General features: G+C 41.9%; 1 protein-coding gene across 5 annotated transcripts in view; it reads right to left on the bottom strand.

Moving 5' to 3' along the window:
• Positions 1-20,569, bottom strand: part of RAD51B (RAD51 paralog B) — a 634,909-nt gene that overhangs the window by 86,442 nt on the left and 527,898 nt on the right. Inside the window, exon 11 of one of the 5 annotated variants that reach the window (XM_043517415.1) lies at positions 15,093-15,175. The exons of the other annotated variants lie outside the window; for them this stretch is intronic. Within the exon in view, the coding sequence (XP_043373350.1) occupies positions 15,102-15,175 (74 nt within the window). The 3' untranslated portion in view covers positions 15,093-15,101. Of the gene's footprint in view, positions 1-15,092; positions 15,176-20,569 lie in introns of those variants that run through there. 5 annotated transcript variants of the gene reach the window in all.

Raw genomic sequence — 20,569 nt, 5'->3', positions numbered from 1 at the left:
TTTCATTTCGTGGCTGTAACCAACTTTACTCAGCATTTTGAATAATAAACACGGGTGTGGGAGGAGTCAGTGATTAGCAGGGACAGAACATCTGTGTTCTTGCAGACACAACTAAATTGCAAATGCCATTAAAGTCATGTGACTATAGAAGTGTCAGTGTCTTCATGTGTTGCCCTGAGAGCGGTCACATCAGTGGAACTTTGTGGTAAATCCTTCAGAAGATGCATAGTAGATGCTGAATAAGTAGCCCTTCAAATAAGAATCTGGTGAGGTTTGTTTTCATCATCAGGTAAATTGTAGGGTAGGGATATGTTGCATCCTTCTACAACACACCAAATTAATCCTAAAAAAGAAAAGGAGTACTTGTGACACCTTAGAGACTAACAAATTTATTTGAGCATAAGCTTTCGTGAGCTACAGCTTATGCTCAAATAAATTTGTTAGTCTCTAAGGTGTCACAAGTACTCCTTTTCTTTTTGCAACTACAGACTAACACAGCTGCTACTCTGAAACCTGTCAAATTAATCCTGGTTCTTGTCTAGCTCTTTCTTGTGCATATTTCTTTTAGTATCAGTCACAGATAGAATCTGCTCACTGGCACAGGAACGAAACTTGAAGTCATCAGTTAGATCACCAAATGTTTTTTCATCAGCAGGTTTGCCTATGATATATTTAGAGATACTATGATTTATAGACCTACAGTTTATGCCATCAATGACTTTGCACCTTCTGGAGGACATTCTGTATTTCTTCTAGTGGAAGAAACACTTACATCATGTTGCATCACTTCCTGCCAGCCAGCTTCATCAATAGGAGGAGACTCTGGAAAACATTTTAATCTGCTTTAGGAATGGGGTTCTGGTATTTCTCCTTTATGTTACTTATTTTCTGTGCGTCCCTCAGGTTGGACAGGGCTATCTTGACTTTACTTCCACTGTCCACTCCTCAACTTTTACTCTCCGGATCTCAGGCATGAGAGAGAGAGAAAAGGAATAAAAATAAATGGCAAACGTGAGAGGCCCAGGAAATGCGAGTGCCATAGCGAGCATGTGTGAGTGGTATTTTGTGCATTGGTACAGCATGACCAAAATGAGGTGTAATGAGTGTGTGTGCAAGTATATCAGTTAATGTGTGTCTGTGTACAATTGGATAGCTCTATGGGAATTCTGGGAGATAGCAACAGAATGGTGGCTTTGATTGTTTTGTACAACTGCCTTGCCTACCACTAACTCCAGTTGCACGTGGTATGTGGTTGTGAATATACATTTCTGGTGGGGGGAAAATCTGATCTTGTCATAACTGCATCATCATGTTACATATCCAATTCCATCTCTTCCTTTGGCTCTATATATGCAAGAAAAGCCTGAAAATTACACAAGGAGCTTCCACTATCTGATAACTGGGTGAAAACCAGCAATAAATGGTGGTTTTAGTTACATATTGGGTTGATTAAAAATGAGAGCAAGTGATGTAGTAATGTAACTTGCATCCATTTGGCACTCAGTGTGTGTGCAAAATAAAGTGTGCCTTACCCCATTTTGGTATTCTGTGGGGATCAATTTTATCACTTAAGCTAACGGGAATGTACCTATTTATACTAGTGTTGAATTTTACTCTAGGGATTGTTGGGATGGATCAGGCATAAATCTGAACATGTGTGAGCATTACTTTATTTTATTCCCAATTCTCCATTGGCCCCTTGCTGCGAAAGTTGCACTCAGTTTGCACACCGACAATACCAAATCATTGCAAATTTCTTCACTTTATCATCTAGTTCAAAGCTGTATTCTGACTAATTTACAGTGGAATTTACACCACATTTATATTACCGGTGAATTTGGTTCTTCTGGGAGTTATACCTGCTAACATCTGACTGCATTTAGCTGAATTTAGCCTGCTGTGTGTTCAGTTATGAAGTTTAAAATGATTTTTCATTAGCAAACATCAGAAATAATCTAGGAAACCATATGGGGAGTAAACTTAATTTCTAATAAAAAGGATGGATTCACTGGCTTCAAGCTGATCAGCCAAACTTTCAGCTTCTTTCTCATTTGATTCTCATATGAATCTGGGGAAGTTTGGGTAGCAGTGTTTAGAACCAATGGGTTGTTTTCCCTGTGTGTGCATAGGGGTCAGGAGAAGGGGAGTGTCCTTTTTGCAACTATTAACTAGACAATGGTGCTGTAACTGTAAAGTCTCACAATAAAGAATAAACCTATTGTGTCTCTGGCTTGTTTCCCACATTTCAAAGGCCACGAAGCAGCAGCAGCAGCATCTTTGCCCCTGGGTTACTGAGAAGGCAAAGTCTTATGCTTATTAAATGATGGCTTTCTCATATGATTTGAAACAAAAAAGGCACGCACACACAAAGCCAAGATGTGCATGCTTAAAGCTTCTTCTGCCACAAGGTCAAACACATTAAAAATAACAACAAAACTTTGGTCCTGTAATGTTAGAGGAAACCCACTTGCCCATCTCTCCCCTACCAACCCTTACTCTTCTTTTCTGTAGTGTGAGGCCCCGGTTTCCAGTACAATTAAGCAGGGAGCCAATGAGATTTCTGCCGCCCTTCCTTCCACTTGGCTTAACTGCTGAGAAAGAGCCTCGTTCTGCAGGGAGGTGGGCAGCAGTGCTTGAATAGCCTCTAAAGCATTCATTATCTCGCTCCTAATTACATTGACATACTGCTGCCTCTGCCTACATGGGAACATTGCATCACATTAATCAGCAGAGGGCTGTGCCAAGATGAAAGGGTCCCCTTGTCTCTGCTCTCTGCAGTGGAAAATGGGGCTGGGGGAAGGAGGATATTTATCAACCCCCAGTGGAGGGAAGGCACAGCGGGTGGACTCAAATCCAGTCCCAAGGCCAGTTCAGCACTTTAGCTTGCCTCCACCCTATCCCTGTACTGGCTTCCACCATAATTTACCAACCTACCTGTAATAAATGGGCTGCTTTTGCTCATGCAAGATGATGGACCAACAGCCCTGAAGCCTGAAACCTTCTACTCACAGAACGGGTATGGCAAAAACAGCAGCAGGGCATGTTTCTCTTCACACCCACTGTTTCTGTGCCTCACGCCTCTAGGAGTGGGTGGGGAGTTAACTCTCCATGGCCTATTCAATCCATGACCCACTCTGGTCAGCCTGCCAACTAAAGTAGTGATTTGTACCAGTTATGGTGAGGGGTTTGGTAATGCTGACACTTGTCCTTTGGGACTTCATAAGAGCCTATGCACATCCCTTACAAAAAACCTCTCATTTCACATGGTCACTAGAACAAACATCAGATGATAATGTAAGAGGGACTGTCAACTTAGGTCAGATTCAAACTGATACCTAGAAATGAGAATCTCTATGTCCCATTGGCTAGTACTGAGCCATCCTGTTCAATGTAATATAATTTTTAAATGAAGTCTTGAAATTTTAGGAGTCCTAATTCTTTATCCCATTGGAAGGATATTTATGAGAGCCCTGAATTTGTGCAGTGGGTGAGAAATTGCTTTGGGACTCCAAGGAAGGTTTAAGGCATCTGCACTAGCTGATATTTAAACCAGTTAAACTTGGGAGGTGTCCTGTGAAATATCAGGGTCAGATTGGAATACCAAGTAGCTTGCTCAGGCTATGCTATCTATTGATCTATGACATGACGACATTGCACCAGGACAAGATGGGTTTCATCCCTCAGCAAAATAAGGGAAGGTAACAAAAAAAAAAGTGTATAATATACAGTACTTTGCAACTAATGGTTTCTTTCGTTCACTTCAGAATAACCCACTTCAGAACTGCCCTCTTTGTTTTTAAAATGCTACAGAGATTTGCACCATCCTACTCTCATCTCTCATTACTCCTCTCTCCCTTTTCATCTGGTACTGATCTCTGGCCTGTTACTTCACATAGTCTCACCCCTGGTGGTGAGAACCCCTTTTTCCTCCCTTGTCTCATTCTCTTCATTTCTCTCTTTTGTGCTATTGTTTATTTTATTTTCAATATTTTAGTTATAATAAAACACACACAGTTTTGAAAAATTGCATTAATGATAAGAAGAAAGATGAGTCATTTGGTAGTAACCCCCAATATTAGTACTTATTGCTCACTGGTGATGCGCACCTTTGAAATACAATGGGTGGATGGATAGCATATATAGATAAGATAGGAGAGGTAAATGATTTTCTTTATTATTTTACTGTAAAGCATTCGAGATGCAGTGTGTATTAATGATACTACACAAAACCAAGGTTATTTTGTACTTCTTTTCCTAAGGCCACATGCTTGTTCCATGTGCAATAATCACATTCTTAGCACTTGGGCAGATCTAGTATTGTATGAGAATTCTTTCCAAGGTCTCACCAGTGATTTCTAATGGAATACCCCCTGCCTTTGCCCTCCCCCCACCCCACAACATGCTCATAGGGAAATCTCTATAGGCAAGACATCATTCAGTCCATTTCTAAGCCTGATGGATCCTCCTTTTGTCAGACAAAAGCTTTCCATCCCCTTAAGCCTTTCATTCATGCAATAAACCTACAGAAAAGTTGACATCCTTGGCGAGAACACTGAAAAAGCAGCTTGTCACCCCTTCCCAACAGGCCAGGCTGGGGTTATTTTAGCCTATTTAAATCTCCCCTCTGTTTATATGTTAATGTTCTTATAATCGCAGAAAGTGTAAACACTGTTTTATACAGCTCCCTATAGTATGGGAGCACTAAGTTGCTAAAGGAAAACTGGGCAAAGAGATTTGTTTGTTGACGGTGGAATGATCAGTTCTCAGAATATGGGGAAATATAATAAACCTGTAAAAATGCATCATCAGCCATACAATCATACAAAACAGGGCTTGCCAAAAGCCTTCAGCCAGTGAGCCACCAGGTAGCTGGGAGAGTTGGTCTTTAACGGGGAGAGGTCTGAGCAGACCTTCAGCACCGAGACCTCTGTGAAAAGAGAGTATCAGGTTCCTTGGCAAGTCTGTTTATGTGCTCCATTTGGGGTTTTTTCAGATCTTTGTTCTTGGATAAGGGCTCATAGCTTGGCATCTTCTGCTAGAACCTGAAGTGAAGTTAACTCTCCATAGAAAAAGCAGAAAACAGTGTGGTGTAGTAGAGTAAGACCAGGACAGGGAGCCAGGAATTCCTGAGTTCTAATGCTGGCTCTCCACTAGCTTGCTGTATGACTATCTGTAAAATACTATTTCCTAAAAATAATGGTAATAACAAAAACAGGCTGTGTTTAGGATTCGTGCCACTAATATTTCTAAGGTGTTAATAAAACATCAAGCTTTGTATAGCATAGGGGTACAGTTACAACATTTTTTTCCTTTTAATCAGTAAGAAAAATATTGCCAGTTCCAGTGGTATTCCCCATTAAAAGTATAGAGAATAACCGCTCAAACAGTAATATCTTATCTATTGATAAGAGTTAAAAAATACAAAGCCAAACCAAACCGTCTATTGTACAAAGTTTGTCTCTCTCACCAACAGAAGTTGGTCTAATAAAAGATATTCCCCACCATGTCTCTATCCTCTTCATTGGTAGAGATGGACTTTAAAAAGGCCTAAAAGCAGGATAGCATAAGGAATGCTTGCACTGCCAATGCCATGCTCTAACTCTTCACAGGCAGAAGACTAACTGCTAGAATCTTTTCATCAGCTCTACAAGGCCACATCATTAAAACCATCATTGCTACTGACAGGTTTCAGAGTAGCAGCCATGTTAGTCTGTAGTTGCAAAAAGAAAAGGAGTACTTGTGGCACCTTAGAGACTAACAAATTTATTTGAGCTGTAGCTCACGAAAGCTTATGCTCAAATAAATTTGTTAGTCTCTAAGGTGCCACAAGTACTCCTTATCATTGCTACTGGTTCCCTTGTTAGGCAGTCTCAGTTGAGAGGCCAAGAAATAAATGGACTATGGACTCAGTTTTGTACTCTAGCAGTGATCCCTTCAGGTCAGGGCTGAGGCACATTGGTAAGGTAATGTGAGGGGTCTTGGGTTTTGCACAGTTGTTGCCTGAGCTGTACCTACAATATAGATACATGGAAGATGTTAGCCCCCAAGGCTGTCCATTCAGCACCTTTCAGCTACAGAAGATTCACAAAAAAATTAAAAAGCCAAAAAGCTCATTTCAAACATAGCTGGAAATATTGAACCCTATTCAATTAGGACAAGATATTCACATTCACAGCGATGGACAATAAGAAAATTATACTAGCAAAGAACAAATTACATTTCTTAAAATGTACTTCTGTAGCAGAAGGATACAAGGAGGATTTACAGAGCAGGTTTGCTGCAATAACTACAGAAGGGCCTGAACCAACCACCCACCCCAGTTAACAAACTGGCTAAGAGCATCATGTCCTTTTCTACTAGATAGTCCACAGGAAAAGTAAGAGCCTACTGTAGCTACCAAGTAATGAAGTCACACCTTTTGCCTCTGTCTTCACGAACAAGGTCAGCTCCCAGACTACTGCACTGGGCAGCACAGCATGGGGTGGAGGTGACCAGCCCTCTGTGGAGAAAGAAGTGGTTTGGGACTATTTAGAAAAGCTGGATGAGCACAAATCATAGAATCATAGAATATCAGGGTTGGAAGGGACCTCAGGAGGTCATCTAGTCCAACCCCCTGCTCAAAGCAGGACCAATCCCCAACTAAATCAAAGTCCATGGTGCCGGATGCACTGCATTCGAGAGTGCTAAAGGTGTTGGCGGATCTGATTGCAGAGCCATTGGCCATTATCTTTGAAAACTCATGGCAATTGGGGGAGGTCCTGGATGACTGGAAAAAGGCTAATGTAGTGCCCATCTTTAAAAAAGTGAAGGAGGAGGATCCGGAGACTACAGGTCAGTCAGCTCACCTCAGTCCCTGGAAAAATCATGGAGCAGGTCTTTAAGGAATCAATTCTGAAGCACTTAGAGGAGAGGAAAGTGATCAGGAACAGTCAGCATGGATTCACCAAGGGCAGGTCATGCCTGACTAATCTAATTGCCTTCTATGACAAGATAAATGGCTCTGTGGATGAGGGGAAACCAGTGATGTGTTATTCCTTGACTTTAACAAAGTTTTTGATACTGTCTCCCACAGTATTCTTGCCAGCAAGTTAAAGAAGTATGGGCTGGATGAATGAACTATAAGGTGGATAGAAAGCTGGCTAGATCGTCAGGCTCAACGGGTAGTGATCAATGGCTCCATGTCTAGTTGGCAGCTGGTATCAAGCGGCGTGTCCTAAGGGTCGGTCCTGGGGCTGGTTTTGTTCAATATCTTAATTAATGATCTGGAGGATGGTGTGGACTGCACCCTCAGCAAGTCTGCAGATGACACTAAACTGGGAGGAGTGGTAGATACACTGGAGGGTAGGGATAGGATACAGAGGGCCCTAGACAAATTAGAGGATTGGGCCAAAAGAAATCTGATGAGGTTGAACAAGGACAAGTGCAGAGTCCTGCACTTAGGATGGAAGAATCCCATGCACCGCTACAGACTAGGGACTGAATGGCTAGCCAGCAGTTCCGCAGAAAAGGACCTAGAGGTTACAGTGGATGAGAAGCTGGATATGAGTTAACAGTGTGCCCGTATTGCCAAGAAGGCTAACGACATTTTGGGCTGTATAAGTAGGGGCACTGCCAGCAAATCGAGGGATGTGATAGTTCCCCTCTATTCGACATTGGTGAGGCCTCATCTGGAGTACTGTATCCAGTTTTGGGCCCCACACTACAAAAAGGATGTGGAAAAATTGGAAAGTGTCCAGCGGAGGGCAACAAAAATTATTAGGGGACTGGAACACATGACTTATGAGGAGATGCTGAGGGAATTGGGATTGTTTAGTCTGCAGAAGAATGAGGGGGGATTTGATAGCAGCTTTCAACTACCTGAAAGGGGGTTCCAAAGAGGATGGATCTAGACTGTTCTCAGTGGTGGTAGATGACAGGACAAGGAGAAATGGTCTCAAGTTGCAGTGGGGGAGGTTTAGGTTGGATATTAGGAAAAACTTTTTCACTAGAAAGGTGGTGAAGCACTGGAATGCATTACCTAGGGAGGTGGTGGAATCTCCTTCCTTTGAGGTTTTTAAGATCAGGCTTGACAAAGCCCTGACTGGGATGATTTAGTTGGGGATTGGTCCTGCCTTGAGCAGGGGGTTGGACTAGATGACCTCCTGAGGTCCCTTCCAACCCCGATATTCTATGATTCTTTAGCTTAATTAGTAGAGGCCACTTTCTGTATCAAAGGTCACAGATTCAATCCTCACAGATGAGCTCAGTGCAAAAACTCCCTTAGACTATGGTAATGCTTCGATATACTTCTGCTCTCAGTGTCTGCAATGTCTTTAAACTGGGCCAGTCCAAAATCCCAGGTCAAAAATCCTGGTATGTTCAAATCCAGAGGGAAACCTAAACATAGCAGAATAGGGACACCTCCAGCAATCTTAGTTAGTTACCTTAAGTAAATTTAAAAAACTGAAGGCTTAAATCAGATTTATAAAAAAGGGAAAGGAGGAGGAAGAGATGATAGACAAGTAGCGAGTATGAAAAATGATTGTGCCACACCAAGTTTCCTGAAGAGGAAAATGCGTCCAATTCATGAATCATCGGGTAAAATGTTTTGCATATTGCCCTGCACACACTACTTACATAATCTTTTTCAAAATTTAATCCAACCAATTGCCAGATTTTAAATTTTTCAGCAAAATGTAAACCGGTTAAGTATAACCAGATAGCACCAGTTTGGCCTGTACACATTACACAGTGTACTTTTTGGGATTATTTTATCAAGAATGCAAATAAACTGGTTTAGTGCATGTAGCCCACACACAATTGTCTGAATGATTTATTTTTTAATAAGTCAGCTAAATCACTAAATCTGGGATCACGTTTGTTAGTGCAGTTGCAAGTCTGGCTGCAAACAGAAACAGCAACTGCTATATCTATTTCCATTGCTTATTATTATTTATTGCTATTTGTTAAGCACCAGCAGTGTAGTCAGTTGTGCGAAGATACAAATGCAGATAGAACTTAGCTCATTGGTGTAGGTACTATGCACAGAGCATAGCAAGTAGGACTGTAATATGAAGACCAAGGAAAAACTTGAAACTATCCATGGGCCATGTTTAGTGTCTGCTTTTTGGAGTTTTGAATGAATTAAAGAAGCAAATAAACTTCTGAGGATGTGAGAGAGCACGTGTGTATGTGTTTTAATGGTCTCTGGGTGAATGTGCATGCACACACATGCAAGAAAGTGTCCATGCCCTCAGAAGTATGAGAGGAAAACATGGATCCACTTCTTAGGGATGTGTCTACCGAAATATTAATATGGAAAAGGTTGGAATGTAGTCTTACATAATTCATTGCTGCTGGGACACAGGGGGAGAGGGAAGAATGGAAAAAACAGTCCATAAAGATGCCAATAGTTTCTAAACAGAAACATCTGTTGAAGTCTTAAAAATGGTCAGGCCGTCAGCAAACCCAGCAACAGGAACGCCTGTAGTTGATCACTCATACCCTCATCAGTACTGTGAGCTCTCACCCCTGGGATCAATATACAGCTTCAGAGACAACTTACACAATGCATCAAATACAGCTCCTTTCTTAAAAGGGAAGACGGAGGGGGAGGGGAAGAGTTCTCATATTCAGGGAGGGCAAATGATTATTTGGAATGGAAATGTTCAGGGATAGTTGCAAAAGAGTAAGTAAATTTTCAAAGGGCAAAAGGAGACCTGGTGGTTTATCTAGTCTCCCCCAAAGGGGCTAGTGCAGTGGATTTTCCATTGTTTTGTATGGTCTAATTTTAAATCTCAGATAATAGTGCTTTCTCTGGTCCCCCTTGGCAGACTATTCCAAAAATCTCACAAATCTTCATTGCCTTCTGCATGACTGCTTCCCTTCTCCCTTCATGATATTTCACTTTATTTTCTTTATTCCCTTTTGACAGTCACCACTACCCCTGTACACCTCAGTTCCAAACAATAGTTTGGCCTTCCTGAATGCAGCTCTTCCCTTTCCACTCCTATATTTGAAGTACTGTGTAAATTACAGTTTCGGTGTCCCTCTGTTGAGGCCTACAGGAGGGGACCCCAGCTCTGCTGGGCCATATAAAGTCCCCTGGAGTGGAGGTTCTAACCACTGTATCTCATCAGAACTGCTGGGTACTAAAGTCCCTGCACACCAGAGATTGAAGCCTTTCCTAATCCCTCCAAACCCACACAGTACTCCCTGAATCCCAGTAGCTGACAATTAGTCACTTACTGTACCATGTTAAAACTTCAGTTGCTACATGCTTAGTAAAGAAAACTTTATTCACCAAGCAATTAAAACTTCATTCATTAAAACTTTAATTAATGGTAATTAAAATTTTTACCACTAAGTGGCAGGTAGAGATCTAATCGCAGGAGTGGGTGGGTGAGATTCCGTGGCCTGCATTGTGCAGGAGGTCAGACTAGATGATCATAATGGTCCCTTCTGACCTTAATGTCTATGAATAATCCATAAAACACCATTTTTGTTTCAAAACCAACATTCCAACAGCCCATACTATGCATGGGAATGGGAAACAATCTAGGAATGAATGTTTGAGTTTACAGAGTATTCTGTTTCAGTTAGTGGTGGCTGGAAAAAAATCACAAGATCTTTATTTTACATTTCAAAAAGGGCTAAGGTTTGAGTATTCATCTTGCAAGTTTGAAAAAAATCTCAGTAAAATCCTTCCCCTTCCTTAAACTAAGCACAGTCATTTTCATATCAATTGCCTTTCTACAGAAAGTTAGAGTGGGGCGGGGGGGGGGAACATATGGTTTTGATTGGAATTCTCACTGCAACATTAACCATGGAGACACAACAGCTCCTCCACAACAGCAGCAGAGTGGGAGCAGACAAAGCTGGAGGAGTGTGGCTAAAGTGATCAGATGTTCAAACAAACAACTCTTTAGGCACAAATGTATGGATTTTCATATTTGGACTTGTTTAGATTCTGAATCCCAAAATCCCAATTGGAGCTTAGTACTTCATTTTCAGACCTGAGTGCTAAGTTGCCTCAGTATTGAGTATTCAAGAAATTGGTCGCTCCCAAGGTGGCTATTTGCCAGCTTGTCCAGCTCCACTACACTCCTTCCAACACTTTACTTTTTTGTTAGAGAGGCTGCTTTGAAAAGGAAGGGATGGTCACTGCTTGAAGCTCCATTGATTAGTTGCTGTAAAATATTCCTCATACTTAACTTTGTTCTCGGACCATCTCCTGATCCAAGTAAAACTATCTCAAGGGATGATTGCATGGCAGTGGACTTCTTCACTCTACCAGCTTTGGAGTCGACTACTTGCATGCAGTGCTGACTGGGATTTGGATAAGGTTTCAGATAGTGGTGCTGGAACTATGGGGTGCCGGGGGTGCTATTGCATCCCCCGTGTTGAAGTAGTAATAAAATACATCAAATACATTGTTTCCATGGTTTCCATTATCAGCACCCCCACTATAAAAATTGTTCCAACACCCATGGTTCCAGAAGGCATAAAGTAATGGCACTGGACCCAGTCCTGACATGCAAATGCTGCTCAAAACATTGACAAAAAAGCACCACCACCAGTTTTGGCTTTCCTCTGTGGGCATGCAGCAAGGCTTTAGCATTGTGTGTGAGGCAGAGAGACACTTCAAAGCACAAGAAAGAACAAAAAGACTCAAGCAGCATCTAGCTTCCTGCTATTCCAACTGCAGGCCTCTAACTGGTCTCAACCAGCTGCTTATAACCAGTTTGGGCTCATGAAGGCTCTATTTCTCCACAGCACCACTGGCAGTACATAAGGAAGAATAATCTACAACCAATGGCAGAGAAAAGGGAACTTATAACTCAGTATTTAGCCTCTTAGAAAGTGAACTGAGGCTCCACTGAGATTTTATTTCACAGCCTAGCAGATTTAATACTGCCCATTGGATCAAAGGCACAATGCACTCTTTCTTAATTCTTGTTGAGCTCTTCATTGCTCTCCAAATGGCAGGAGGGTTGCAACGTCTTGTTAAGTCAGTCATTAAATACAAGGAGCCCAATCCAGAAATTCACGAGGCACCAAAAGCCAGGGTGAAACTCTATCATCCCTCCTAGAGCATTACTTCTGACCCTTTTAATTCCCCTTCACTCCCCGCTCCCTTAATATGCTAAAGGAAGAAGCACTGCTGTTGATGTACAAACCCCTGCTGTAATAACTAGTAAAAAGGGCAGCTCCACATTGGCACTGATCCTGCCTTCATCCACTGCATTCATTGTCCATGAAAACAGAAGCTGGATTAGAAGAAGGTTTAGAGTGCATCAGGGCAATAAGATTAATAACTGCTCTGAGGTTCATTCATGATCAATTGAGTGTGTGTGTGAATCTAGGGAGGACCTTCTCTAAACAATGTGTGGTACTGGCAACGGCAGTTGTGGAACAGGAAATGTTACTTTGAGGTACAAGTGAAATAACTCAATAAACTAGGCCTACCAAATTGCACATATCCACTAGCATTCACACCAAAAGATTACTATGTGCCTGATCCTTCCCCACTGAAGTTAATAGGAGCTTTACCATTCCCTTCAATGGGCACAGGATCAAGCCCTAGATGAGAGAAGGGGAGGATTACTGTCTAGAACTTTTCACTTTGAAGCAATTGAGCCAAAGACTTGCTAATGAGATGAGCAATTTATCATAACAGGTTTGAAATAATTTAGCTACTTACAGATGCCAACCATTCTGAACTTTGTAGGATCATCCTAATTGCAACAGATTCGTCCTAATTTCATATCCTGCAAGTTGCAACGATTCCCAAAACCATTTCATGCCAGCATAATATTGGCACATTGTGACATCATATAGTGACATGATAACCTTATGTCTTGATGCGGTCACTCTGTATTGTGATATGATGTCACTGTGATATTGCACAACAGTATGATGACAATTTTGCCATGACACCACAGTGAGATGAGATGACATAATGGATTTATCCTGAAGAACAAACAGCTGCAAATGTTAACCCTAAATAAGCCCAAACATTGTGGTACAACTGCCAAGACCTCCTTGAAGGTAGGGGGCATTTCATTCTTTTATCTTTGCCAAAGGAGGTATTAAATGAAGGTCAGTTAAAAATTAAAATGCCCTCAAAATATTAATTATTCAAACGTATTCAATTAATTTGTGTGCGACTTAATAAGCATGGACTGATCAAAAATATGATTATTTAATAACAGTTGCTTTTTGAGCTGGGCATATTGTTGTGACTGGTCAGGTAAATCACATAGTATTGCTTCTCTTTCCTGATTGCAGGTTTCAGAGTAGCAGCCGTGTTAGTCTGTATTCGCAAAAAGAAAAGGAGTACTTGTGGCACCTTAGAGACTAACAAATTTATTAGAGCATAAGCTTTCGTGAGCTACAGCTCACTTCATCGGATGCATCCGATGAAGTGAGCTGTAGCTCACGAAAGCTTATGCTCTAATAAATTTGTTAGTCTCTAAGGTGCCACAAGTACTCCTTTTCTTTCCTGATTGGATGACCATATAAGAATTCATGTGTGCATTCTCACACATGGAACTATAAAATACAGTTTCCACAGATGATCATGCATGTGAATGTGAAATTTGTTTTCTATGGGCAGTCCTGCCAATAAAACTTGATTATTCAGATGTTTTTATTAAGCTAATTAACTATTAATAGAAAATGTTGTGCAGTATCTGCACATGTTTTTTTATGTAGTTCCCAAAGTAGCACCCCAAAGCAATGTTTCCTGAACACACTGACTAATGGGAGCTGAGGAGATAAGGTCTTTTCTGCAAACAATGTCACAGCTTAAGTACACTTGGTATTTCAATAAGCGCCCATACAGATGGATTTTTTGGGCAACACAGCTCTGTTGGTAATCAAAGCCCTCCTATATACAGGGCAAGGTGGGGTGATGGTTGCTAATGTTGGAACAACACAGAACACCAAATGATTATCTAGAGAGATGATACTATTTTACATTTATACTGTATAGCACTTTGTCCTGGAGCATTCCAAAGCAGTTTACAAACTACATAAAGGAATCACCACATCCATCACTGAAATGCAGCCATTTCTGTGGTGGAATGCAATGGCTGTTTAATAGTGCACAGCAACACTACACAACAGTTTAGGATAGGAAGTGAAAAAGAATAGTGTATCCAACTGAAAATTGCATGGGTATTTATAGTGTAGAATGTAATTCTCCAAACTTATATCTGAACGGTTAACAGTTGGGGGAAAGTGCTATGGGATCTTTAATCACCACATGTGATCAAGACCCTGGTTTAATAGCTCATCTGAAACACGACACCTCCATCCACCCAGTGGCCCCAACACAATTCAGACAAAGGAGGGAAAGAATAGATGGGCCTGTGCCATCCAAAGTATGGTCTTTGCAAGATTGTGCCTGGCACCACAAACTCTGACCACCTGAGCAATTTATATTGGAGTCACGGAGAAAGGCGTATGGAAAACCAGTGTAGTTAAAAAACAAAACAAATAATAAAAATAGACCCTTGTTTCCATTTCCCAAAGTGCCAGTAGCTTCTCTACGCTCTTCATGTATTATTGGTGCTCTACATAAGAATGGCCATACTGGGTCAGACCAAAGGTCCATCTAGCCCAGTATCTTGTCTTCAAATAGTGCCTGTTGCCAGGTGCCCCAGAGGTAATTCCCAGAGGCAAACAGAGACGTGTATAGTTTTGACTGAGACCCTCAGCTAAGTCTTTGTAATAATTTTCAGTTCTCTTCTCTCACTGATTCATGCTCACAACTCCCTAGTAGCATTCATGGGAAATACACATATACACTGAGGAGAGAATGGACCCCTTAGAATAAGACATGGTAACACATGGATGAGACAGAGACAGACAGTCAGATATGGAGTCTTTAATCACTACAGTAGGTCATTGGTTTAAATCTAGACCAGGCCAGCATAGTAACCAAAAGGTGTTACTACTTGATGACTGTTAGGCAGCCTATATGAAATGATCTGGGTGTTTTTTAACTTGGACAGATGTGTACATCATGAGATCATCACCACCACAACTGGCACTAACTGACCCCCTTAATAGCAGTTTCTGGACTGACTGGGCCATGGAGACATCACCTTTCACTTCTAGATGTGGTCCCTCCACACTTTAGGATCAAGATAAGTTAACAGGGCAATGAGGAAAAGCTTGCTCTGCTGTTCTGTTGATAAACAGAAGAATACATCAGCCTTCAAGGTGGTCACACCAGCACTAAAGTTACTTAAAAAAATTAAAAGGGACAGATGGTAGGAAATCTAAGAATGCTGATACTCCTGGGGAGGGAAGTGAGACTTGGGTCATTTGTAAAAATAGCCAGAATTATTTCTGTAGCTTGAGCGATACTCAATTTTTCAGTTTAAAAGGGTCCTCAGAGGCAGCAGCTTTCATTTGCCTATACCAAGCTTTCCTAGGGAGCATGGGAAAATAAGCCCATTGTGTCTGAGGGCCTTGAAAGGGAAAGGAGGCTTGTTGGGAGGAAGCGGGGAGAGAGAAGAGTTAGATCTCAGCTTGAAGGATGGAATTAAACAGAAAACAAACACACATCATCCCCCTCCAACACACACACAGCCAGCCCTTAAACTCCGAGTGAACTCCAAAATCCAAGACTGGGCTGGGTTGAGGAGCCGGTGCTTTAAAAAAAAAAAAAGCAAAAAATTGTAAGAAAAAAGCTGACTGTGTGTGTGTCTCATACAAGCGGCTCAGGAAAAGAGAGCTGTCAAAAGCCCAGCTCTGTGTCTGGCTTTTTTGTTTCTGGTGAGGATTTTATAAATATTTGGAAGGTTGCGTGGGGGATGGGGGAGGGAGGCAAGATAACTTTTGGGCCTTCGCGGCACAGCAGTTTTCAGGGCCTGCTTTTCATTAGCATCGCCTAGCAACCAACTCATCTGCTGCAAATCTCATCACGCCCCAGCAAAGCATCCAAGGCATGCTAATCTTTTCATTTAATAGCAAAGCTGCTGTAATCTTTCTTCCTTTTCTCTTCTTAAACAGCAGACAACAATAAATAATAATAATAATAATGATAAAAAAGAATCCAGCCCTGTTCCTCCTGCTGCCCTCCCTGACCAACTCTCACTGATCTAGCGCTTTGGTGAGTTCCCACGTATGACCTGTGTGTGTGTGTGTGTTCTGACTGATAAGTACCAACTGCAAAGGGAAGCTTGAGTCCACTTTATTTTTTGTGCCATGCATGTTGGAAGGGGGGAGTATTTTGCGGGCTCTGTGCTGAGAGAGGGAGGTAGCGAGACAGCAATCAGGAGTTAGAATAGCTTAAACCAAACTCTGGCTTCAGATACTGTAACTGAGACTCCCCAGCAAACAGGAGAGAACTGGTTTAATCTGGCATGTTTGTATGTGCGCACAAAGGATCACCGTATCCCCTTTTGAACTGGAGTGAGCCTTGCACTGTAGCTGATGTGTTCTATTCACAGCCACCTGCAAAACAAGGCAATGTTGTGGAACCTCCCTGGGCTTTGCCCATCATATCACTGCTGAAAATGTCACCCGTTAGTAGGGGAAGTGGTCAAACAAAATAAGATTTGTCCTGAGTATCTGCCCAGAAATCAAACCCAGCTCCAAAATTTCCATTTTTTTTTTTGCTTTTGACATTTAAGATAAATCCCCCCTGCCTCATTTTCAAGCATCTCTGCACTTTCAGATTCCAAATGGAAGCACCAATATACCGCAAAACAGGCCACACTCACAGTATTTCTGAGCTGGTCAGAGGCAAGAAGGACCTGAAATCTTACAGGAAACCCTGTTCTCATGAGATTTCTGGCCTCACTTTTGCAGATGAAACAGAGTTAGATACGCAAGGTCTGTGCCACCTTCCCTTCATCTCCTCTCTCCTACCATCTCCTGGATATTTTTAAATGCCCCTCCCTCCCAAAACAATGAAGCTTTAAAGTGCTATTCTGAGGCTCACTCCACATTCCCTGATATCCTGCCTAACACACTGTTGCTTTTTCTGCATCCCTAATCTGTAAATCTTGAGCTAACCTATGACACCTACATCCTCCCTGCCCAGCTGCATGCGGAATCTTCCAGAATAACAATCACCATGTTTGAAAGGATTCAGCAATTTCAGTTGTCTCCTCTTCCCCTTGGAGCCATCTGAAATTTCCCCAAGCTCAAGGCTGGCAGCATTTCTTGAGGAAGATGCTACAAAGGACCTCAAAATCCTTATGCAAAGCTTAAGTCACTTGGAACAATAAGATATTTGCATTATCAGATGAAAATGAGGGCAGGATTAGTTTAGATCAGGTCAGGTAGAAACAGAGAGAGACCTGGACTCTGAGGAATCCGGGCTAAAATTGAGGCACTGTAGTGCCAATGAAGGAGCAAATAGGCATGAGTGGGGGTGGGGTGAGGATTCTGAAATTGTGGAAGATGCTTCATGGATTTCAAATAAGATTGCACACTTTACACTACAGTAGATTCTTCAAACCCTCAGATCACCACGTATATCAAGGTAGGGGGTTTATCGTCATCACCTATTCCGGGCTCTCCATGACAGCAAAGTCCTGACAGGCAGCCCTGCCAATAGAGCATTCTAGAGCCAAATCAAAAGGATGGCAGCACAACAAGGGGAGAGAACCCTGAGGAAGCTCAACCAATCTCAGCTATATCCTCTGGCAACCACTTCAAAAGGTTTCATGGAGCGGAGCGCTCACAAGGAGATGAAACAAGACCCTTCACGCACCATTTATTGTGCCTCACAGGGAATAACTGCCAGGTTTTGGAAAAAACATCCACCTTCACCCTCCAAACAAACTTCAGCGCTACCAGCTTCAGCACTCCTCATGCTGCAAACTTTTCCAGAGTCATCAATCAGGTGAAAGCCCTTTTCTCTGTGCACATACTGTGCTCTGCAACCATTATGGGCTGGCTCTACTCCCACAACCAACTGGAGACAGAGAAGCTCCAAATATGTTCTACAGGAAAGGAAATACAAACCCCGCCTTGGTGGTTTAATTTTTTTAAAGTATTTCTTGATCCTCATGGGTTTACTTGTTGATATGGAGTTATATACTGCACATTGATGACTAATGTTTAAAGGGACAGTGTTGAGATGAACATTTTTACAATTTCCTTCACTCGTGTTATTAGTGACCCCTTTGCTGATTAAAGAGCGAACTGACTTTTCACCACTGAAACAAGGTTCTGTGGTCACTGAGGGGGCAGAACATTTGGGACTCTTGGGAGGAGCAAATCCAGCCTTGTCTCACCTCATCTTGCCAGGAACTTGTGCTTTTCCTGGGTTGATTTCCTCTGCTACAGTTCTTGATCCCTCCCCAAGATTATAAACTGAGGAGTATAAAATCAGTTCAGCTTGCAGTGGGTAAGAAGTAGCATGAAAGCCAAAGCAACTCTGTGCAGGGAGGCAGGGCTAGATGCCAAAAGAGGGCAAGTGGGAAGTACAATGCCATTCAGTAACCAATGTGGACATGCCACTGTTCTCTCCTGCCTGCTTTTTTTTGGAGTGAAGTACTGTGATTGCCCTTTAAAAGTTTCTTCTGTTTTGAAAGGTTCTGCTAGCCTGAGAGATATGCCCTATGCTGAAAATGGGGAATACCAGTTGAACTGGTAATTTCTTTCAGACCAGGAGAAACATTTTAAGTGTATCCACTTTATCATTAAATGGCAGGTCTCATTAAGAGAAACCTAAGTGACATTCAGTTATGAGACAAGCGTTTCTAAAACAGTTTTGAAAAAATCATCTCTCTCTCTCTCTCTCTCTCTCACACACACACACACACACACACAATATTGCAACTAACCGTTGCAGTTTTCCTTTTATTAAATCACCGAGAATACAGCTTTCAGAGTATTTTGTAGTTAGAGAAGAAAATGTTTGTCAAGTTGGCAGAATATTAGCTGACAGCAGGAAAGTGCTTGAAGCCAGTTAAACAAGGTTACACAGGTGCTGCTGCTTCAAGCTGAGGAAAAAATAAATGATCACACGTTTGAGAAAAATAAACTAATATTTGGGACTCTTACTGCATGCATGTCAAACCACAAGCTTGCTTCAGCAGTGCTGCCCTCCTTTAACTAGCCAAACATCACACTGACATTCTTTTGTGAGTTGTGGTTTAGAGACATTGCCATATGTAAAACTGAGGTCTGCACAGTTCTTAGAACCAGTAACTATTTGTGTACATTCTGGTAAACTTTTAAACAGTCATGCCAAGGTAAATCTAACATGCTAATGGGTCTGAGCTTTGGGATAGATTTTACAGTCTCCTAAGATTTCACAGTTGTCATTTAAAAGAGTTCCTACCCCCACAAATCAAGACACTTCCAGTTTCCAATGAAAAAGTAGGAAGATGAGAAGAGTTTAAAAGCTGCCATTATCATAACACAAAATCTTAAAACAACAGGAGTTTGGAGCAAGCTTGACTACTATTATCACTAGAAATGGGCCCAAACCAAACCCTACATCTGAGCCTCCCCAAACTTTAGAGAAACTTAGATCTGGGCTGGGGCACAAATCTAGTCATCACCAAGGAAACAGATGCCCCCAGCTAAAAACTGTATGTTTACTACTGCTATCACATTTCTTAAACAGATGAGCTATCCTTTGTGGATATATCTAAACTGCAGCTAGGAGCAAGCCTCCCAGCTCAAGCAGACAGACTCACACTAATGAGGCTGGAGCTAGTGCGCTAAAAATAGAAGTGTGGGTATTGTGGCTCCAGAGGAGATTCGGGTTAGCCACCTGAGCACAAGCCAAGGGGGCTCAGGTGGGCTTCAGAGCCCAAGCTCCCACTCAAACCATTAACTCCACACTGCTATTTTTAGTCACTAGCTCAAGACTCAGCAGAATGAGTTGGTTCCTGTACAATGAAGTGATCTAGATGAGCAACCCCACTTTGAAGTACCAATTGTTCACCTTGGTCCACTTACTAAGATGGGAAAGAGAGTGCGCCGCAATTGGAGGTCTGTTTTTTTCTCTAGCTGAGTCCTCCTCCCTCCTAAAAGCGACCAAGTCACAGGACCTAGCTCCTTTAAAAGATCAGTCCTTTTTTATCACCTTAATTTTAACACAATGAGAGAGATTGGCGATACCTACAAGTTTTAGAGCAAGCTTGGGCATGAAACAGTCTGGATAGTAGAGAGCTAAAATGGGTGCACAATCTCTGCTCTCCTCTGCTATTCCACTAAAATCTCTTCCCTGTTAAGCAGCCTACATATTTAAGATCCCTTTAAAAAGAGTATCTGATGTACAATGCAACTCCTAGTGGGGAGTTATATCTGTGCATCAAGTATAAAATACAAAGGGCAAAATGCAGAGGAAATGTGTAAAGTGGCTTAAGTTGGATCCCCAACACTAATTTATAATCCCTTACACATAGGTAAAGGAGACACAAGTCCATCTAAGGGAGTCTAACAGAGCATAATGGAGAATGAAAGTTAGTGTGAGTGTTTGTAGATGGGGATGTTGTCTAACCTACACCATCTTATATATCATCTCTGAGCTTGCCTCATGGAATCCTACATATTTGTTTCTTATTTCTAAAATGGGTTTCCTGGTTTGTATAGAAGGTTGTTCCCT

This window comes from Dermochelys coriacea, chromosome 6 (genome assembly GCF_009764565.3).
Source record: "Dermochelys coriacea isolate rDerCor1 chromosome 6, rDerCor1.pri.v4, whole genome shotgun sequence".
NCBI classification, from domain to species: Eukaryota; Metazoa; Chordata; order Testudines; family Dermochelyidae; genus Dermochelys; species Dermochelys coriacea.
Note: the sequence above shows the minus strand (reverse complement) of the source record. Positions and strands in the feature narration are given on the sequence as shown.